The sequence below is a fragment of the Neophocaena asiaeorientalis genome, unplaced genomic scaffold (assembly GCF_003031525.2).
Source record: "Neophocaena asiaeorientalis asiaeorientalis breed wild unplaced genomic scaffold, Neophocaena_asiaeorientalis_V1.1 scaffold327, whole genome shotgun sequence".
Taxonomy (NCBI): domain Eukaryota; kingdom Metazoa; phylum Chordata; class Mammalia; order Artiodactyla; family Phocoenidae; genus Neophocaena; species Neophocaena asiaeorientalis.
The window spans coordinates 7,063,869-7,079,798 of NW_020174560.1; the positions used below are offsets into that span (position 1 = coordinate 7,063,869).

The 15,930-nt window shown below is 34.9% G+C and overlaps 1 protein-coding gene across 1 annotated transcript in view; it reads left to right on the top strand.

Moving 5' to 3' along the window:
- Nucleotides 1-15,930, top strand: part of APPBP2 (amyloid beta precursor protein binding protein 2) — a 70,300-nt gene that overhangs the window by 47,569 nt on the left and 6,801 nt on the right. The window contains exons 5-12 of the mRNA XM_024757609.1: nt 3,341-3,509; nt 7,255-7,344; nt 8,586-8,653; nt 8,734-8,839; nt 9,538-9,662; nt 12,303-12,388; nt 14,080-14,270; nt 15,553-15,718. Coding sequence (XP_024613377.1) covers nt 3,341-3,509; nt 7,255-7,344; nt 8,586-8,653; nt 8,734-8,839; nt 9,538-9,662; nt 12,303-12,388; nt 14,080-14,270; nt 15,553-15,718 — 1,001 coding nt within the window. The remainder of the gene's footprint in view (nt 1-3,340; nt 3,510-7,254; nt 7,345-8,585; nt 8,654-8,733; nt 8,840-9,537; nt 9,663-12,302; nt 12,389-14,079; nt 14,271-15,552; nt 15,719-15,930) is intronic.

Below are 15,930 nucleotides of genomic sequence, written 5' to 3' on the forward strand. Positions count from 1 at the left end.
CTACCCGCTTCCCCTCTGGTAACCACCTGTTCATTCTCTTTGTCTGTAACTCTGTTTCTGTTTTGTTATGTTCATTTGTTTTGTTTTTTAGATTCCACCTATAAGTGAAGTCATACAGTATTCGTCTTTCTCTGTCTGACTTATTTCACTTGGCATAATACCCTCTGGTTCCATCCATGTTGTCATAGATGGCAAGGTTTCATTCTTTTTTATGGCTAATATTCCATCGTGTATATATATCACATCTTCTTTATCCATTATCTGTTGATGGGCACTTAGGTAGGGTCCGTAATTTGGCTGTTGTAAATAATGCTGCAATGAGCATAGGGGTGCGTATATCTTTTCTAATTAGTGTTTTTGTTTTCTTTGGGTAAATACCCAGGATCTTTGCCCATTTTTTAATGGGGTTGTTTGTTTTGTTGATGTTGAGTTTTATGGGTTCTTTGTATATTTTGGATATTAACCCCTTACCAGATATATTGTTTGCAAGTATCCTCTCCCATTCAGTAGGTGGCCTTTTTGGGTTTTTGATAGTTTTCCTTGCTGTGCAAAAGCTTTGTAGTTTGATGTGGTCCCATTTGTTTACTTTTGATTTTGTTTCCCTTGCCTGAGGAGATATATTCAAAAAAAAAATTACTAAGACTGATGTCAGAGAGCTTACTACCTATGTTTTCTTCTAGAAGTTTTATGGTTTCAAGACTTAACACTTAAGCCTTTAATCCATTTTGAACTTATTTTTTATGATATAAGCAAGTAGTCCAGTTTGATTCTTTTGCATGTAGCTGTCCAGTTTTCTCAACACCATTTATTGAAGAGGCTGTCTTTCCCCCATTGTATAGTGCCTCCGTTATTAGAATGAAGCTTCTTATGGTCATGGATTCTTTCTCTCCTGTTTACCACTATATCCCTTGCACCTAGAGAAATAGAAATGACTGGCACATATAGGTGTTCAGTCAATACTTGACTATGAGAGTCTCTGAAAACTTTATCATCTGAAGTATATATTTCTTTTTACTATAATATTTTACTAAATTTCACTTTTTTTTCATAGTGACAGGGATCATTGCAGACTGCTTGGTCATTAGATCAGCAATTTGACTGTCAAGTGATATTGTCTCTTTATTCTGTATGAGTATACTTACTTTAGCATGAAAAGTTGCCTGTATACAAAACATATTTTTTCTACTTTTATATTTCTGCTTTAAAATATAAATCTAATCAACTCACTGTTCTAGAGTTGCCTGATAATTATATTTATTTCTTCTTTAAGTTGAAATTTTGTAATATGAAAGATACTCCATTCAGATTGTTTCTGGCCGCACTGGGTCTTCATTGCGGTGTGTGGGCTTCTCTGGTTGTGACGTGTGGGCTCAGTAGTTGTGGTGTGCAGGCTCTCTGGTTGTGGTACTCGGGCTCCAGAGTGCTCAGGCTCAGTAGTTGTGGCGTGCGGGCTTAGTTGCCCTGTGGCATGTGGGGTCTTAGTTCCCCAACCACGGATCGAGACCACGTCCCCTGCATTGGAAGTCTGATTCTTAATCACTGGGCCACCAGGGAAGTCCCCAGAACTTTTTATTAACTTCAATACTGTATTATTTTATTTGAGGGCTTTAGTCTTTTCTAAAAGCAGGTAACTGTATTGTGAGTTTTGGGAGGATACACAGTGGCGTTGTGTAATATTTGCCACCTTATTGAATAGTACTGATAATTTAAAATTACTCTCTTTTAGAATAGACTGGTGGCTGCCAAGGGGGGAGGGGAGCGGGAGAGGGATGGATTGGGAGTTTGTGATTAGCAGATGCAAACTGGTATATATAGAATGGATAAACAACAGGTCTTACTGTATAGCACAGGGAACTATATTCAGTATCCTGTGATTAAACCATAATGGAAAAGGGTATGAAAAAGAATGTGTATATATATATATATATATATATATGTATATATGTATAACAGAGTCACTTTGCTGTACAGCAGTATTTAACACAACATTGTAAATCAGCTGGACTTCAATTTTTAAAAAAGGAAATTAAAAGTACTCTCTTTTTTCTCACTGTACAACGGAATGATAGACATCAGAAGATTGTTAAGAATGTTTCTCATCTTGGATCATTGATCTGTTAATATTTTTGGAATAGATACAAAAATTAGATTTTAAGTATCTGGGTTTTATTTAATACTCCTGAAGAATGCTTCCTAACCTCTTCATACTTGGTTTTCTTTTTTTAATACTTGGTTTTCTTTTAAATTATGTTTATATTTTGTTCCATCTCAGGGCTGAGCATTTTCAGAAAATTGTCATGATATATGGACATAATGTTTAGCATGATATATGGACATAATGTTTTAGCCAACATTATAATAGATACATAAATATATGTCCAGTCCTCACTCTGTTCTCCTGTCTTGTATGGTCTGTACAGATGTATAGTCTGTTGCTATCTTGACCTCATTCTGACCTAAAGCATTTTACTACTCTTACATATCACTAGGTAGCATGGTTTTGGGACTTCCCTGGTGGTCCAGTGGGTAACATTCTGCACTTCCAGTTCGGGGTGTCCGGGTTCGATCCCTGGTTGGGGAACTAGATCCCACATGCATGCTGTAACTATGAGTTCATATGACGCAACTAAGAGTCCGCATGCCGCAACTAAAGATCCTACGTGCCACAACTAAGACCCAGTGCAGCCTAAATAAATAAATATTTTTTAAAAAACCAACAACAACTAGATAGCATGGTTTTACAGATACTTTGTGTAAAGAATTCTGTATTTTTCCACCATAGAGGATAAAGGTTATAAAAGAAAGAACTGGCAGTACCACTATTTTCAGTGAACTTATCTTACTGGAAAGATAAGTAAAAACAACTTTTATGAAGCAACATAAAATGAGTGGTAACTGATCAAGGGTTGCACGAATATACTAAAAAAAAGAATGGAAAGTAATGGTAGGTAATAGAATTTCATGTTGATTTTTATTGTCTTCATTGTTTTCCAAATTTTTTATAATGAAACTGCATTACTTTGGGATTTGGAACACAAAGAATTAAGTGATAGATGTAGCACATGGTAAGTCACAAATACACAAAATACTTAGAGAAGATAAGGAATCAAAGTTGGATGAGATAACCATAGGTAGCTTTCTGGAACGAGCATATACTTTTTTCTGTGCATTAGTTGGTCCCAGCTTCAGCCGGATGGTTGTTTTCCAGTGCTGCCTCATTTCTTCTGTCTCGCGACCTTAACTCATTTGGGTGCTGCATAGTGATCAGTAAGAGGTTATCAGTTCTCCCATGCTGGAAATAGCTATCAGAAATAGAGTAATGTTATTTGTGCTTCTGCAGATTGCTTCATGTGCGAAATGGAAATTGCAAATATCATTTGGGTGAAGAAACATTTAAGTTAGCTCAGACATACATGGATAAACTCTCAAAACATGGCCAGCAAGCAAACAGAGCTGCACTCTATGGAGAACTGTGTGCACTCCTATTTGCAAAAAGTCACTATGATGAGGTGAGTGTTTTGAAGAACGTTTCACTGTGACCAGTAAGTATCTATAAAACAAAAGATACATCATATAATGTCATATTTGTTTTAATAGATCTCATTTTGACATACTAGGTTTACTTAGAGCAATATACATTTGTAATGGAATATTTTAAATTAGGCAAAAGGATTATTCTGTGAGATGGATTTTAAACATACATATACAGTTTAGAGCCTGTTTTTGTTTTTAATTTGACCAAATGTATCTCTGCATAAATTATTTTGAGGGCATGCTCTGTTAAATGAACCTTTAATAGGTGCTTTTTAATTGGATGTGTAGCTCTGGGTGAATTCTCATAACTTGAAGGCATTCATTTCAGTGGGAACCTAGATTTTATTTATACTTTATTGCATTGTTTTGCTTCTGTCTCTTCATTATGAGAAAGATAGCCTCATTCTTGGCTTTATACTGTTAAATTAAGGCTTTGGAGCTAATGAATACATAGTTGAGAAGTGAGCTGTGTAAGCTTAACTCCTTTATTTATGGAAGAATATCATAATTACTTTATGCTGTCAGATAGCTGTTATTTAGCTTTCATATTTTAAAATTATCCCTATCTCAATTTTTACCCTGTAATATAAATACGTGTATGTTCCATATTTAAAAGAAAGTCACCATTAGAAGTGAAACTGGAGAATTCTAGAATAATTGTGAAGTGATGTTTACAATCCCAGTGCTAGGATCATCCTGCTTTTAATATCTAAGAGGTATCATCAGGGAATGCATTTGTTGAATCGTATGGTGAGAGTATACGTTTTTTAAGGAGCTGCCAAACTGTCTGTACCAGTGTACATCCCACCAGTGATGAATGAGAGCTCCTGTTGCTCCATATCCTTGCTAGCATTTGGTGTTGTCAGTGTTTTAGATTTTTGCTGTTCTAACAGGCATGCCTCATTGTTTACATTAACTATTTTTGAAAGCTTAACAATTCATTATAAGATGAGTAAGTTCTGAGGATCTAACGTACAGTGTGGTGACTATAGTTAATACTGTATTGTGTATTTGAAATTTGCTAAGAGTAGATCTTAAGTGTGCTCATCACACACAAAAGTAACAGTGTGAGGTGATGGATGTGTTAATTAGATTGTGATAATCATTTCACAGTGTATATGTCTATCAAGTCATCATGAACACCTTAAATATATACAGTTTTTATTTGTCAGTTATATGTCAGTAAAGTTGGGGGGAAACTTTTTTAAGTCATTAAGTGTATGTGTTAAAATCTAAAATCCTTATCAGTATGCCGTCATTTTCTCAGGAGGTTTATGTAAGTTCTTCGGTTATTTTTGATGCTGAATTCCTGTGTCTGCTGAACTCGTTCTGTCGATGGATTATTTTGCCGCCCCTTTTATGCAGACTATTCCATAGCTTATTGACCCAGATATAGAATTTGGCCCCTTTCTATGATTTCCACACATCAAAAACAAAGAACCCCATTCACAGAGGGCCTTTGTGTGGATAGCCTTTACTAGAAATGAGAATGAAGTAAACAGCAACAGTTCAAGTATTAGAAATGCCTACCTTAAAAGTTCTTCTAGGAATTTCCTGGAGGTCCAGTGGTTAGGACTCAGTGCTTTCATTGCCGGGGCCCCGGGTTCAGTCCCTGATTGAGGAGCTAAGATCCCACAAGCCGCATGGTACACCCAAAAGAAAAAAAAAATTCTTCAGGTGCCCCACCATCTTTTTATCTCTCTACATGTGTCCTCCTCATCTTGGCCATCTCCGTTTCCCCTTTCATTGTTTCTTTTCATCCTCGTTTTTCATACTGCCCTGCATCCTTCTTTCTGTTCTGTAAAGTGAGTCATGTCTTGCCATTTTTTTACTCATGTACTCAGCTCCAGACCCACCTTAATATGTCCAGACTCACCGATGTATTCAGTGGAAGAAAAGTACTTTTTATTCACCAGTTTCCATTTTCTTTCTTTCTTTTTTTAATATTTATTTTTATTTATTTACTTATTTTGGCTGCACTGGGTCTTCATTGCGGCACTCAGGATCCTCGCTGCGGCGTGTTTAGTTGCGGCATGCGGGCTCATAGTTGCCTCATGTGGGATCTAGTTCCCCATCCAGGGATCGAACCCAGGGCTCCTGCATTGGGAGGGCAGAGTCTTACCCACTGGACCACCAGGGAAGTCCCACCAGTTTCCACTTTCTTTACTAGGCAGTTACTATTTAATTGACGGTTATTTTCTTTCTGAACATTTGAATTGGGGTGTCGTACTGTGTCTTATTCATGATCTTTGCAACTCGCACATTCATGAGGAATATTTAAGTCTATAGATGTTTCTTGGATAATCTTGATAGTTTATAAATTTGTCGTTGTATCTACAGAAAGAAAAGTACACAAATCTTGAGGATATATCAATAGTTTGATGAATTATCACCATATTCTGTTATTAGTCCATGTAGGCTAGGTTTTGCTAAGGTAGTATCAACCTCCAAACAGCACTGACTTGGAATAATAAAAGTTTATATCTTGCTCATGCTACATCCCATCTTGGGATCTCTGTGGCTCTGCTTAACATCCCATCTATACTTTGATCAAAACCCTGCATTGTGGAACAGCCTGTATCTAGAACATTACCAGCCTTGAGCAGAGGCAGAAGCATTATGGGGAAGGGATTACTGGTTCTTAGAGCTTTCTCCCAGAAATGCCATGTTTCACCTCTGCTTATATTTTAATTAATATTTTGGCTAAAGGAACTCACATAACCATTCTCGTCTTTAATGTGGAAGGGAACTTTATCTTTCCCCGAAGAGGGGCAGTAAATATTTAAAAGCAGTATTACTTACAACTTACCACAGATTTTACCTTCTTATTCTGGAACAAAATCAGCTTATTTAGTATTTTACAAACAAATCAGATTTTTTGGCCTAAATCTCATATATTTCCTTTTTGTATCAAAATTGCTTCTGAATAGCTACATCTTTTAGGTGGAATGGAAGAGATGGAAGCTTACAGAGGAAAACAAATGTTTACTTTCTAATATTTTCAATTTGTTTTCCCCACATTTTTTGTGATCCCTTCATAATATTATTTTGTTTCTTTGAAGCAGTTCTTTCTATCTATAAAGTAATTTATTTTGCTTTCTTTCCCCACTAAGCACTAGGAGACGAAGGACATTTTCTGTTGTGCTCCCCAGTAGATACCTATGTGCCAGCACATTGCCTAGTACTTAACCTCTCTGCACCTCATTTTCCTATAATAATAGTACATATCTCAAAGGGGTGTTGTGTCAATTAAATGTGTGTGTTAGTGCACATAAAGTGCTTAGAACAATTATTGGCACAAAGTAAGCACTCAACTAAACAAGCAATTAAGATACAAAATACTAAGTGTTACAGTAGGGGAAGGAAAGTACAGGAAACCTAGCCTAGGGCTGAAACCTGAAGGACAACTTAAGTGGTTTAAGGGGTCGGAGGGCGGAGGGGAATGTATTTTAAGGCAGAGGGAACGGTATGTGCAAAGGCTTCTGGGCCACAAAGAACATGCCTCTGATTTCCTGAATATGTGTCACATATCCAAAGAAAAATGTAACAAACTTACACTTTCAAGAAGACTCAGCCTCTGAGAGAAAATTTTAAGTGTAAATATTTTATATGTGTTCTTATTCAAGTACTTGTAAGCTGCAGGAAAAATTCATAATCACTTCATTAAATATTGTCAATTTGATATATCACAGGTTTTGCTCTTCTGTAAATATTTTTTAGGCATACAAATGGTGCATTGAGGCAATGAAAGAAATCACAACAGGCTTACCAGTCAAAGTCGTGGTGGATGTTTTAAGACAAGCTTCTAAGGTGAATATAAAGTTGAAATTATTAAATGGATTATAGGATTAGTAAGCTTTAAATTTGTGTAAATTAACCTACTATTTAACAAATCAGGTATTGCATACTCATGCATAACAAAGTCTATTTTCTAAGTTTCTCTGCTCAGTTTTAGAGGTCCGGCTTCTTTCTTAAACCTTTACAGCAACCTGAATTCCTTATGTCATGGTTGTATGGGCTTTCGTCACTTTTCTCCTAAAAAATAGCCTGGTATTAAATCTTTTAGTCACAGTATTGGCAGTGTCACAGTGTGATAGCTTTTTTTTCTTGACTTGGTAGGCAATACTTATTTGATTTTTACTCTAGTTTCTTCTTACTCTGTAAAAAAAAATGCATTAAGTCTTTGAAGCCATTTAGTAATATTTAAAAATTGCTGCTTTGGTACACTGAGGCTTTGAAGCATTGATGTACTTTTCAGACATACTCTTTCTACCCAGAGGTTTTTCAGTTTTGAATATTCCATTTTGGTTGGTTTTACTTATGGAAATTTCAATTAGAAGAATTATTCTAAAATTATAGATTTAGAAGAGTTTTAAGATTTCTGTGAAATTTATGAAATAAGTCATTTTAGAGCAAGTAAACAGCATAAATATTCAGGTTATTATTAGAGCTAGAAGAGACATTAATATGTTTTTAATTAATTTAAAACATTGAATATACATTTAATATAAAGACAGCTTAATATATATGCAAGATTTACATTTCTGTATGTAAATAATATTTACAGTTAAAGACGACTGGCTGTCTCATGAATCAAAATATTTTAAGAAGTAATAGGAATACTTGGAATTCTGTGCATTTAAAAGTTATTAGATGGAAAACTACAAAATAGTTGTAAGCCACTGTAGAACGGGGATATAAATAAGTACCTTAGAAAATAATACGGTGAACCCTCCCCGCCTCTGTTTTAATAATATGTAAGGATGGGAATGTACCAGCTTTTTAAGGTAACTTTGTTATAACAGGTTTGTTCTGGGCATGACTATCAAAATTTTAAGTTTTGTAATTTCCCAGGATATGTACAGATCTGTTTATAATGGAGTTTTCAAATACTTGGAAGGAAATAAATTACAAATAGAATCATTCTATTTATGTTTGAAGATGCTTTTTTCAACCATTATAGTTTGACTATATCAACATAAGCCATACTTGTTTCAACACACTAATTAACTGTTTCAGAGTTATTTAACAATTTTTCACTTTATCTTTAGGCTTGTGTTGTAAAACGTGAATTTAAGAAGGCAGAACAGTTAATTAAGCATGCAGTGTATTTGGCACGGTAGGTGATTGTTATTAAAAATACCATTTCAAATTGTTTCTTTCTACTTTATATCCTAATAGTTTTGTATCTTTTTATAGGGATCATTTTGGATCCAAACACCCAAAATATTCTGATACACTGCTAGATTATGGGTTCTACTTACTCAATGTAGATAACATCTGTCAGTCTGTTGCAATTTATCAGGTATGTTAATAGTTATACTTTTTTTCTTTCAACCTAAATTGACTTGCTGACCTGTAATTTGTGATGTACAAACCACTGTCTAAAAATAACTCTTTCTGAGCCCTTCCTCATATATGGTACTCCATTATTTTACTAAATAATACCTAGAAGGCTTAAAACTTAATGTTTTAGGAATTAGTATCATCCAGGAAAAAAGTTCGGGTGTTGTGGGTCAGTATTTAAGAGTAGTTTTCCATTTTTCATTTACCGAGATGATGGCTTGTCTTTGTTGTTGATTTAGCTCATATCATTATAGCTGCCTTTGTAGTAGCAAGGAGGCTTGATAGCAATTATTTTAGGCCTTATCTCAGTCAGTCTCAGGAAAATGATGTGTTATGCCATCACTCTGGACAAGGTATCCTTGATTTTATAGTTTACTTCCGAAGAGGACATAGAGAAAAACACTAATGTAATTCCTAAGACATGTGAATGATTTTATTATTAAGCCATTGCCTTTTAAGTCAAACTTAACTCTTTAGAAAATCAGGCTGTAGGTGAATTTTATGTTCTGTTGTGATTTAAATACAGCAGGACTTTTTTCAAAACTGATGGGATTGAGTATATAGAATCTATATTTAAATTACTAGGATGCTTAATTTAACTGGGTAGTGTCTTTTAAGGATTCACAGTATTACCAGTTATTCTCATGACTCTTTCAGGCAGCCCTTGACATTCGGCAGTCGGTGTTTGGTGGCAAAAATATCCATGTAGCAACAGCTCATGAAGACTTGGCTTATTCTTCATATGTTCACCAGTATAGCTCTGGGAAATTTGACAATGCACTGTAAGTTCCACTTTCCTTTTCAGTGAGGGATTAACTACTGTTGCTATATTTTGTTTTGTTTTTTCCTAATGCAATACTTTTCAGTGTATCTTATGGATTAAATTTGTCCTCCTGGAACTTGAACAAGATACCTAAAATGTTCTTGAAGTCATTTAAAATCATATCAATTTATAAGCCATTTGTTTAGATCTTATGTGGTTTAACGTTGAGACATAGATCTCCATATAGAATATGACTTATTTTTTAAGTGTCTCCTTCAGTAATTTTTCTTTGACTAATACAGTAGTGTCTGGTTAAATGACAGACTTAACCTAAAAACTTGCTCATAACATGCAGAAATACTGAATAATGTAACAATCATCTTTTTAAATACATAACGGAGCTTGTAAGATAGAGAAGAAATCCCCAAGGGCCAGTAATGGACTAAAATCCAAAAAGGGTAGGCATGAACTACAGTATGAGTGTTCTGGGGTGGAAAGGCTTAGAAGGCTTAGAAGTTTCTGTAACCTTGGTTGAACAGCAATCCTGGGTTTAAGAGACAAGGCATTTAGCCCATAGGAAGCTGTGGCTTAGAAGTGAAACCCTCACATGAAGCCAAGATCAAGGCTACACCCTCGGAGAAAGAGTAGACTAGGGGAAAAAACTGCCCACTGGCAAGAGAGGTGACATGGAAATTTGTCCAACTTAAGTTGGGCCCTCAGTTGAAAAAAAAAAGGAACCTCACAGGGGAATTTATAATTTATAGATGTCTACGTTGTGTTTGGGCATCATGCATGCAGGAACCCCCAAACTGAGGAAAACATTAAGAAGCACTTTGGGACTGCTAGTTCTCCTGGGATGCTTTTCAGGAGAAAATGCAAAACTCTTGGAAATAATTAACCTTCCGTCCAAGCCATACAGACTTCCCATAGATCTAGCTGTTCCTGAGATGAACTCATCATAAAAAATATTTAAATAAGGGAACATTTCCCCCATGGGTGAGTCAGCAGACATAATGATCAAGATTAGAACACTAAAAATATCAGTTAACAGAACTTTATGGCTGATACTATAAAGTAAGGTTTCTTAAATGTTTAAAGATATAAAACGGGTTGGCAAACTATGGCCTGAAGGCAAAATAAAGGTTTATTGGAACATAGCAGTGCTCATGCACTCATGTATCGTCTGTGGTTGCTTTTATGCTGTAACAGCAGAGTTGAGTAGTTGGGACAGAGTGTAGCCGCATAATCTGAGATATTTACTATATGGCCCTTTACAGAAAAAAATGTGCTGGCACTGATATAAAAGAAGGAATCAGTAATATTTTGGAGGGAAAATGAAGGGAAAAAGGCAGATTTAAAAATAAAACAACTGAGGGAACTATACTCAGTATTTTGTAATAACCTATAAGGGAAAAGGAATCTGAAAAAAAAAATATATATGTATGTATAACTGAATCACTTGGCCATACACCTGAAACTAACACAACATTGTAAATCAACTATATTTCAATTAAAAAAATAAAACAACTGATACATCCTACAGCATGAATGAACCTTTAAAACATTGTGCTAAGTGAAAGCAGCCAGTTACAAAGGACCACATATTGTATAATTTCATTTATATGAACTATCTAGATACAGGCAAACAAGTAGAAACAGAAAGTAAGTTGGTGGTTGCCTAGGGCTGGTGGAGTTGGAGGAAAACGAAATGACTCCTAAAGGGCACAAGGTTTCTTTCTGAGGTGATGAAAATATTCTGAAATTAATTGTGATGGGTACATAACTCTGTAATATACTAAAAACCTTCAATTGTACACTTTAAATGGGTGAATTGTGTTGGTATGAATTGTCTTAATAAGCACTTTTATAATAAAAAACATTATAATAGCTGGAATTGGAAAATAGTCATTGACATTAAAACTCAGTAGACAAGTTAAACAGCAGATTAGACACAACTAAAGAGACAATGAACTGGAAGACAGATCTGAGAAAACTAATGATTACCTGGAAGCTGGGAATAGAAGGCGTGGAGTTGTTTGAGATTATCTGGCAGATAAAATAGACAAACAGCTTGCTTTCTGTTTGACGAGATGGGCCATGAACAAATAACCAAACATGTCAGGTGAGAATACATGCTATGAAGGAGAATAAAGTAAGCTAAGAGTTTAAAGAGTGATGGTAGATTTTTTAGGGTCTTTTGTATGGGCTGGTCTGGAAAAACTTCAGTGTGGGTGAGCCATGTGGATATTCAGGGGAAAGCCATTACAGAGAGACAGTAAAGCGAGTGCAAGAGTCATAGGTGAGCACGTGCTTTACGTGTTCAGACAACTGCAGTTCCTGTGCGCCTGGAAGGAAAAGAGGGGATTGTTTCTGAGAATGGGAGGAGATGAGGTCAGAGAGGTAGCCCAGTGAAAGATCATATTATATTGAGCCTTATAGGCTGTGATAGCAACTTCACAGTTGATTCTGAGGGAGATGGGAATCCACTGGCTGTTTAAAAGTTCAGTCTACAAAAGATTGGAACTTTAAAACAAAAAAAAAACTGGTCCTTTTCCACAGATAGTTTTAGAAATTCAGTATTATAAATTGTGATTTTTTTAAATGCTTAAATTATTTGTAACTTAAAAGAAATGCCAGAGTATATCTATCTGTATTGCAGATTTCATGCCGAAAGAGCTATTGGTATCATTACCCACATCCTACCTGAAGATCATCTTCTTTTGGCTTCTTCAAAGAGGGTGAAAGGTACCCTTTGTAATCTAGTCTCATATATATATATACATATATATATATATATATATATATATATATATATATACACACGTGTATGTATGTTTTTCTTTAAGATTTCTTTCGCTGTCAATTATAATAGATGTCTACTCTCTGATAACTTTAAAATCGATGGTATATGGTATAAAATAGGGGTATTTGTTTATTTCCTCAGGATTAGACTGCATATTACTAAAATAGCCAATTCACTGATCTAAAGTATTTGCCTACAACTCTAAGAATTTACAGTGGTTCATAATGAAAGGTTGTTCACATCTCTCATATAACATTGTTAATAGGCCAGAATACATTTCTTTTGCCTCTTTCTTTACCTTTTCCTACCTTCCTTCCTCTCTTTCCTTTCACTCATTCATTCAGTCAGTCCTTTCTTTTGAGGAGAGGATGGAAGAATCACAAATTACTGTGCAGTGACAAGGGTAGGAAACTGAAGATGGGTTTTTCTCATACCCTCAGTTTTATCATGCAAGCCTCTGAAACTCAGTTTCATATCAGGTTACCCTTAATGTTGTAAGGCTCTTACCACATACCACTTTCTTCTTTTCTTATTAACTCTTCTGCAAATCACTACCAAAGCTTTCATTTTGCCAACATGATTGGGTCACCCATGTGGTAATTCCATGCATGTTGGATAACTTTTACCTTAATTCTGGAACTGGGTTTTACCTCCCCTCTAGGTTTGCATTTTTAAAGTCATGCAAGTAATACACAATTAATGTCAAAAATTAGAAAAGAGAAAAAATTAAGTTACCTGAAATATCATCGATCCAGAATCAACATTTTGGTGAATATTCATTTAAACTTTTCTTTCTTCAAATGCTGAAATGAGTGAATAATTTTTTTTAGTTCTATAATCTGCTTTGTTCAATTAATATATTATCAACATTTTCCCATTTCAGTACCTGTAGGTGTATATCTTTTTTTCTAATGTTCTTAACCTCACCTGTCTTACTGGACCTTTAAATTGTTTTTTAACCTTTTGTTCTTTAAAAATGCTACAGTGAACTAAATCTCTTTTTACTTTTGTGCACATGGACAATTTTCCTAGAAATAAAATTGCCTGGTAAAAGAATATGTGTTTTTAAGACTTTAAATGGAATTTGAGGGTCTTGAATGGGACTTTGAAGTTAAATTATCTTCTTGACTGGTTTGATTGGTCAAGTGAGTTAGGAGGAAACCAGTTCTTTTAGTTGTATTTGGTTAAAGGTTATATAATTTACGAAGTGTGGTTTCAAAATTTTCAGCAGTGCTTAGGTACTCCTTGACAACTTTTTTCACAACTTAAAAAAATTTGCCTCTTTATTCTTGTCTTCCTTGTATTTGCTTAAACAACAAATTCACATCAGCAAAGCATAACAGGTCTGGTAAAATAGAGAGTAATTCTACAAAATAATTTGTTGTATACCATTGTTTTTCTTAAATTTGAAATTCATTATACTGTGCAAAATAGAATGACCAAAAGTGTATTTTTTCATTAAAATGGAATACTTTCATCTTTACCAGTTCTGTGGCATGGGATATGGTTTATGGTTCTAAACCATAAGCGTATATACAACTGACATCTGTAAAATTTAGTTTTAAATTTTATGTTCTGATTAGCTTTGATACATGGTTTGGAAATGCACTAATTTTATTGCCTTCTTATTCAGCACTTATTTTAGAGGAGATTGCAATTGACTGTCATAATAAAGAAACTGAACAGAGGTTGCTTCAAGAAGCTCATGATTTGCACCTGTCTTCACTCCAGCTAGCTAAAAAAGCTTTTGGGGAATTTAATGTACAGACTGCAAAACACTATGGAAACCTTGGAAGACTTTATCAGTCAATGAGAAAATTTAAGGTTAGAAGCACATTTTACGATATTTTTCTCTCTCTAAATAATCTTAGGTAATAAAGTATAATCTTAAATAATAAGTAAATCTTAAATAATGCTTCTTTAGTAATCTTAAATAATAAGGCATACATTTATTATACTCCTACATTATTTCACATAAGAATTGAGAAAATGGCTAGTATAAAACGACAGGGGCTTCCCTGGTGGTGCAGTGGTTAAGAATCCACCTGCCAATGCAGGGGACGCGGGTTCGAGCCCTGGTCTGGGAAAATCCCACATGCCGCGGAGCAGCTAAGCCCGTGAGCCACAACTACTGAAGCCTGCGCGCCTAGAGCCCATGCTCCGCAACAGGAGCGGCCACTGCAATGAGAAGCCCGCACACTACAATGAAGAGTAGCCCCCTCTCGCCTCAACTAGAGAAAGCCCGCGCGCAGCAACGAAGGCCCAGCGCAGCCAAAATTCATAAATAAATAAAAATAAATTTTTTAAAAAGACAGTCAAAATATAAATAAAATTCAAAAATACAGACCCTAGAAAAATAAATATATCAAACCATAAAGGCTAAAACAGTTATTATAGTTAGACTTAAAACATAGCTCTTAGCTAGTAGTTTAAGTACAGCACTTAGCAGAATGCCTGCCACATAATAGGTATGCAAGAAATATAAGATATTGCAAGTGTTATTAATTGTAGTGATAAAAATTTACTGAATTTAGTTCCTTTTAGAATTTTCGGTCATAGATTCTTATTGTCCATTACAGGGTCACAATAAGGAAGGGATGAGAGTTGCTGCTTAAGGCATTCATTTTTATCTAAAAATCAGTTTACACATTCCTCAATTAACCTGAATTTGGTTTGTTGGAATAAAAATTGTCAAGACTCCAAAAAATAAAGTGTACTTCTATGTAAAATAACATACTATAGTGTAGAGTTTCTTAACAAGGTTCAGTTAAATTTTAGAGTGTATTAACTGAAAGAAGAAATTTTCATTTTAGAATATTTTGATGTTAATTTCTTCTAACAGTTTTTTATTACAAGGACAGGTTTTTTTTTGTCATTTTGGTATAGGACACTATTACTTTCGTCAGCTTATGTGCACAGCTTCCTCAAACCAGTAAGGCTTCCCGTAGGCAACTTTTGGAAGAATATAGTGTGTTCTCTGATCAGATTACCTTATGCCATCCATAAGACGTCTTTGGCATTTAGAAGAATCTTACTCATGGGGTAAGAATTGTTGACATAAGAAAAAGTATAATCTAATAGTTAATACACCTTAATTGTTTTTCAGGAAGCGGAAGAAATGCACATCAAAGCAATTCAGATTAAAGAGCAACTTCTTGGTCAAGAAGATTATGAAGTAGCCCTTTCAGTGGGACATCTGGCTTCTTTATATAATTATGACATGAATCAGTATGAAAATGCTGAGAAACTTTATTTGCGATCTATAGCAATTGGTATGTTACTTTAAAATTTTCTTAGTCAATTGATTAGAGATCAACATGTCTTATATGTTGTATAGGGAAGTGTTATTATTAAGACTTAAATGAGTTTAGAGCTGCTAAGGATATCCAGGAACCACTCAAAAATCATCTGAAACATTTTGCTAAAGATTATTTATTGATGTTGAAGCCACTAGTAAGAAATATGACAGTAGAGTGTCAAGTAA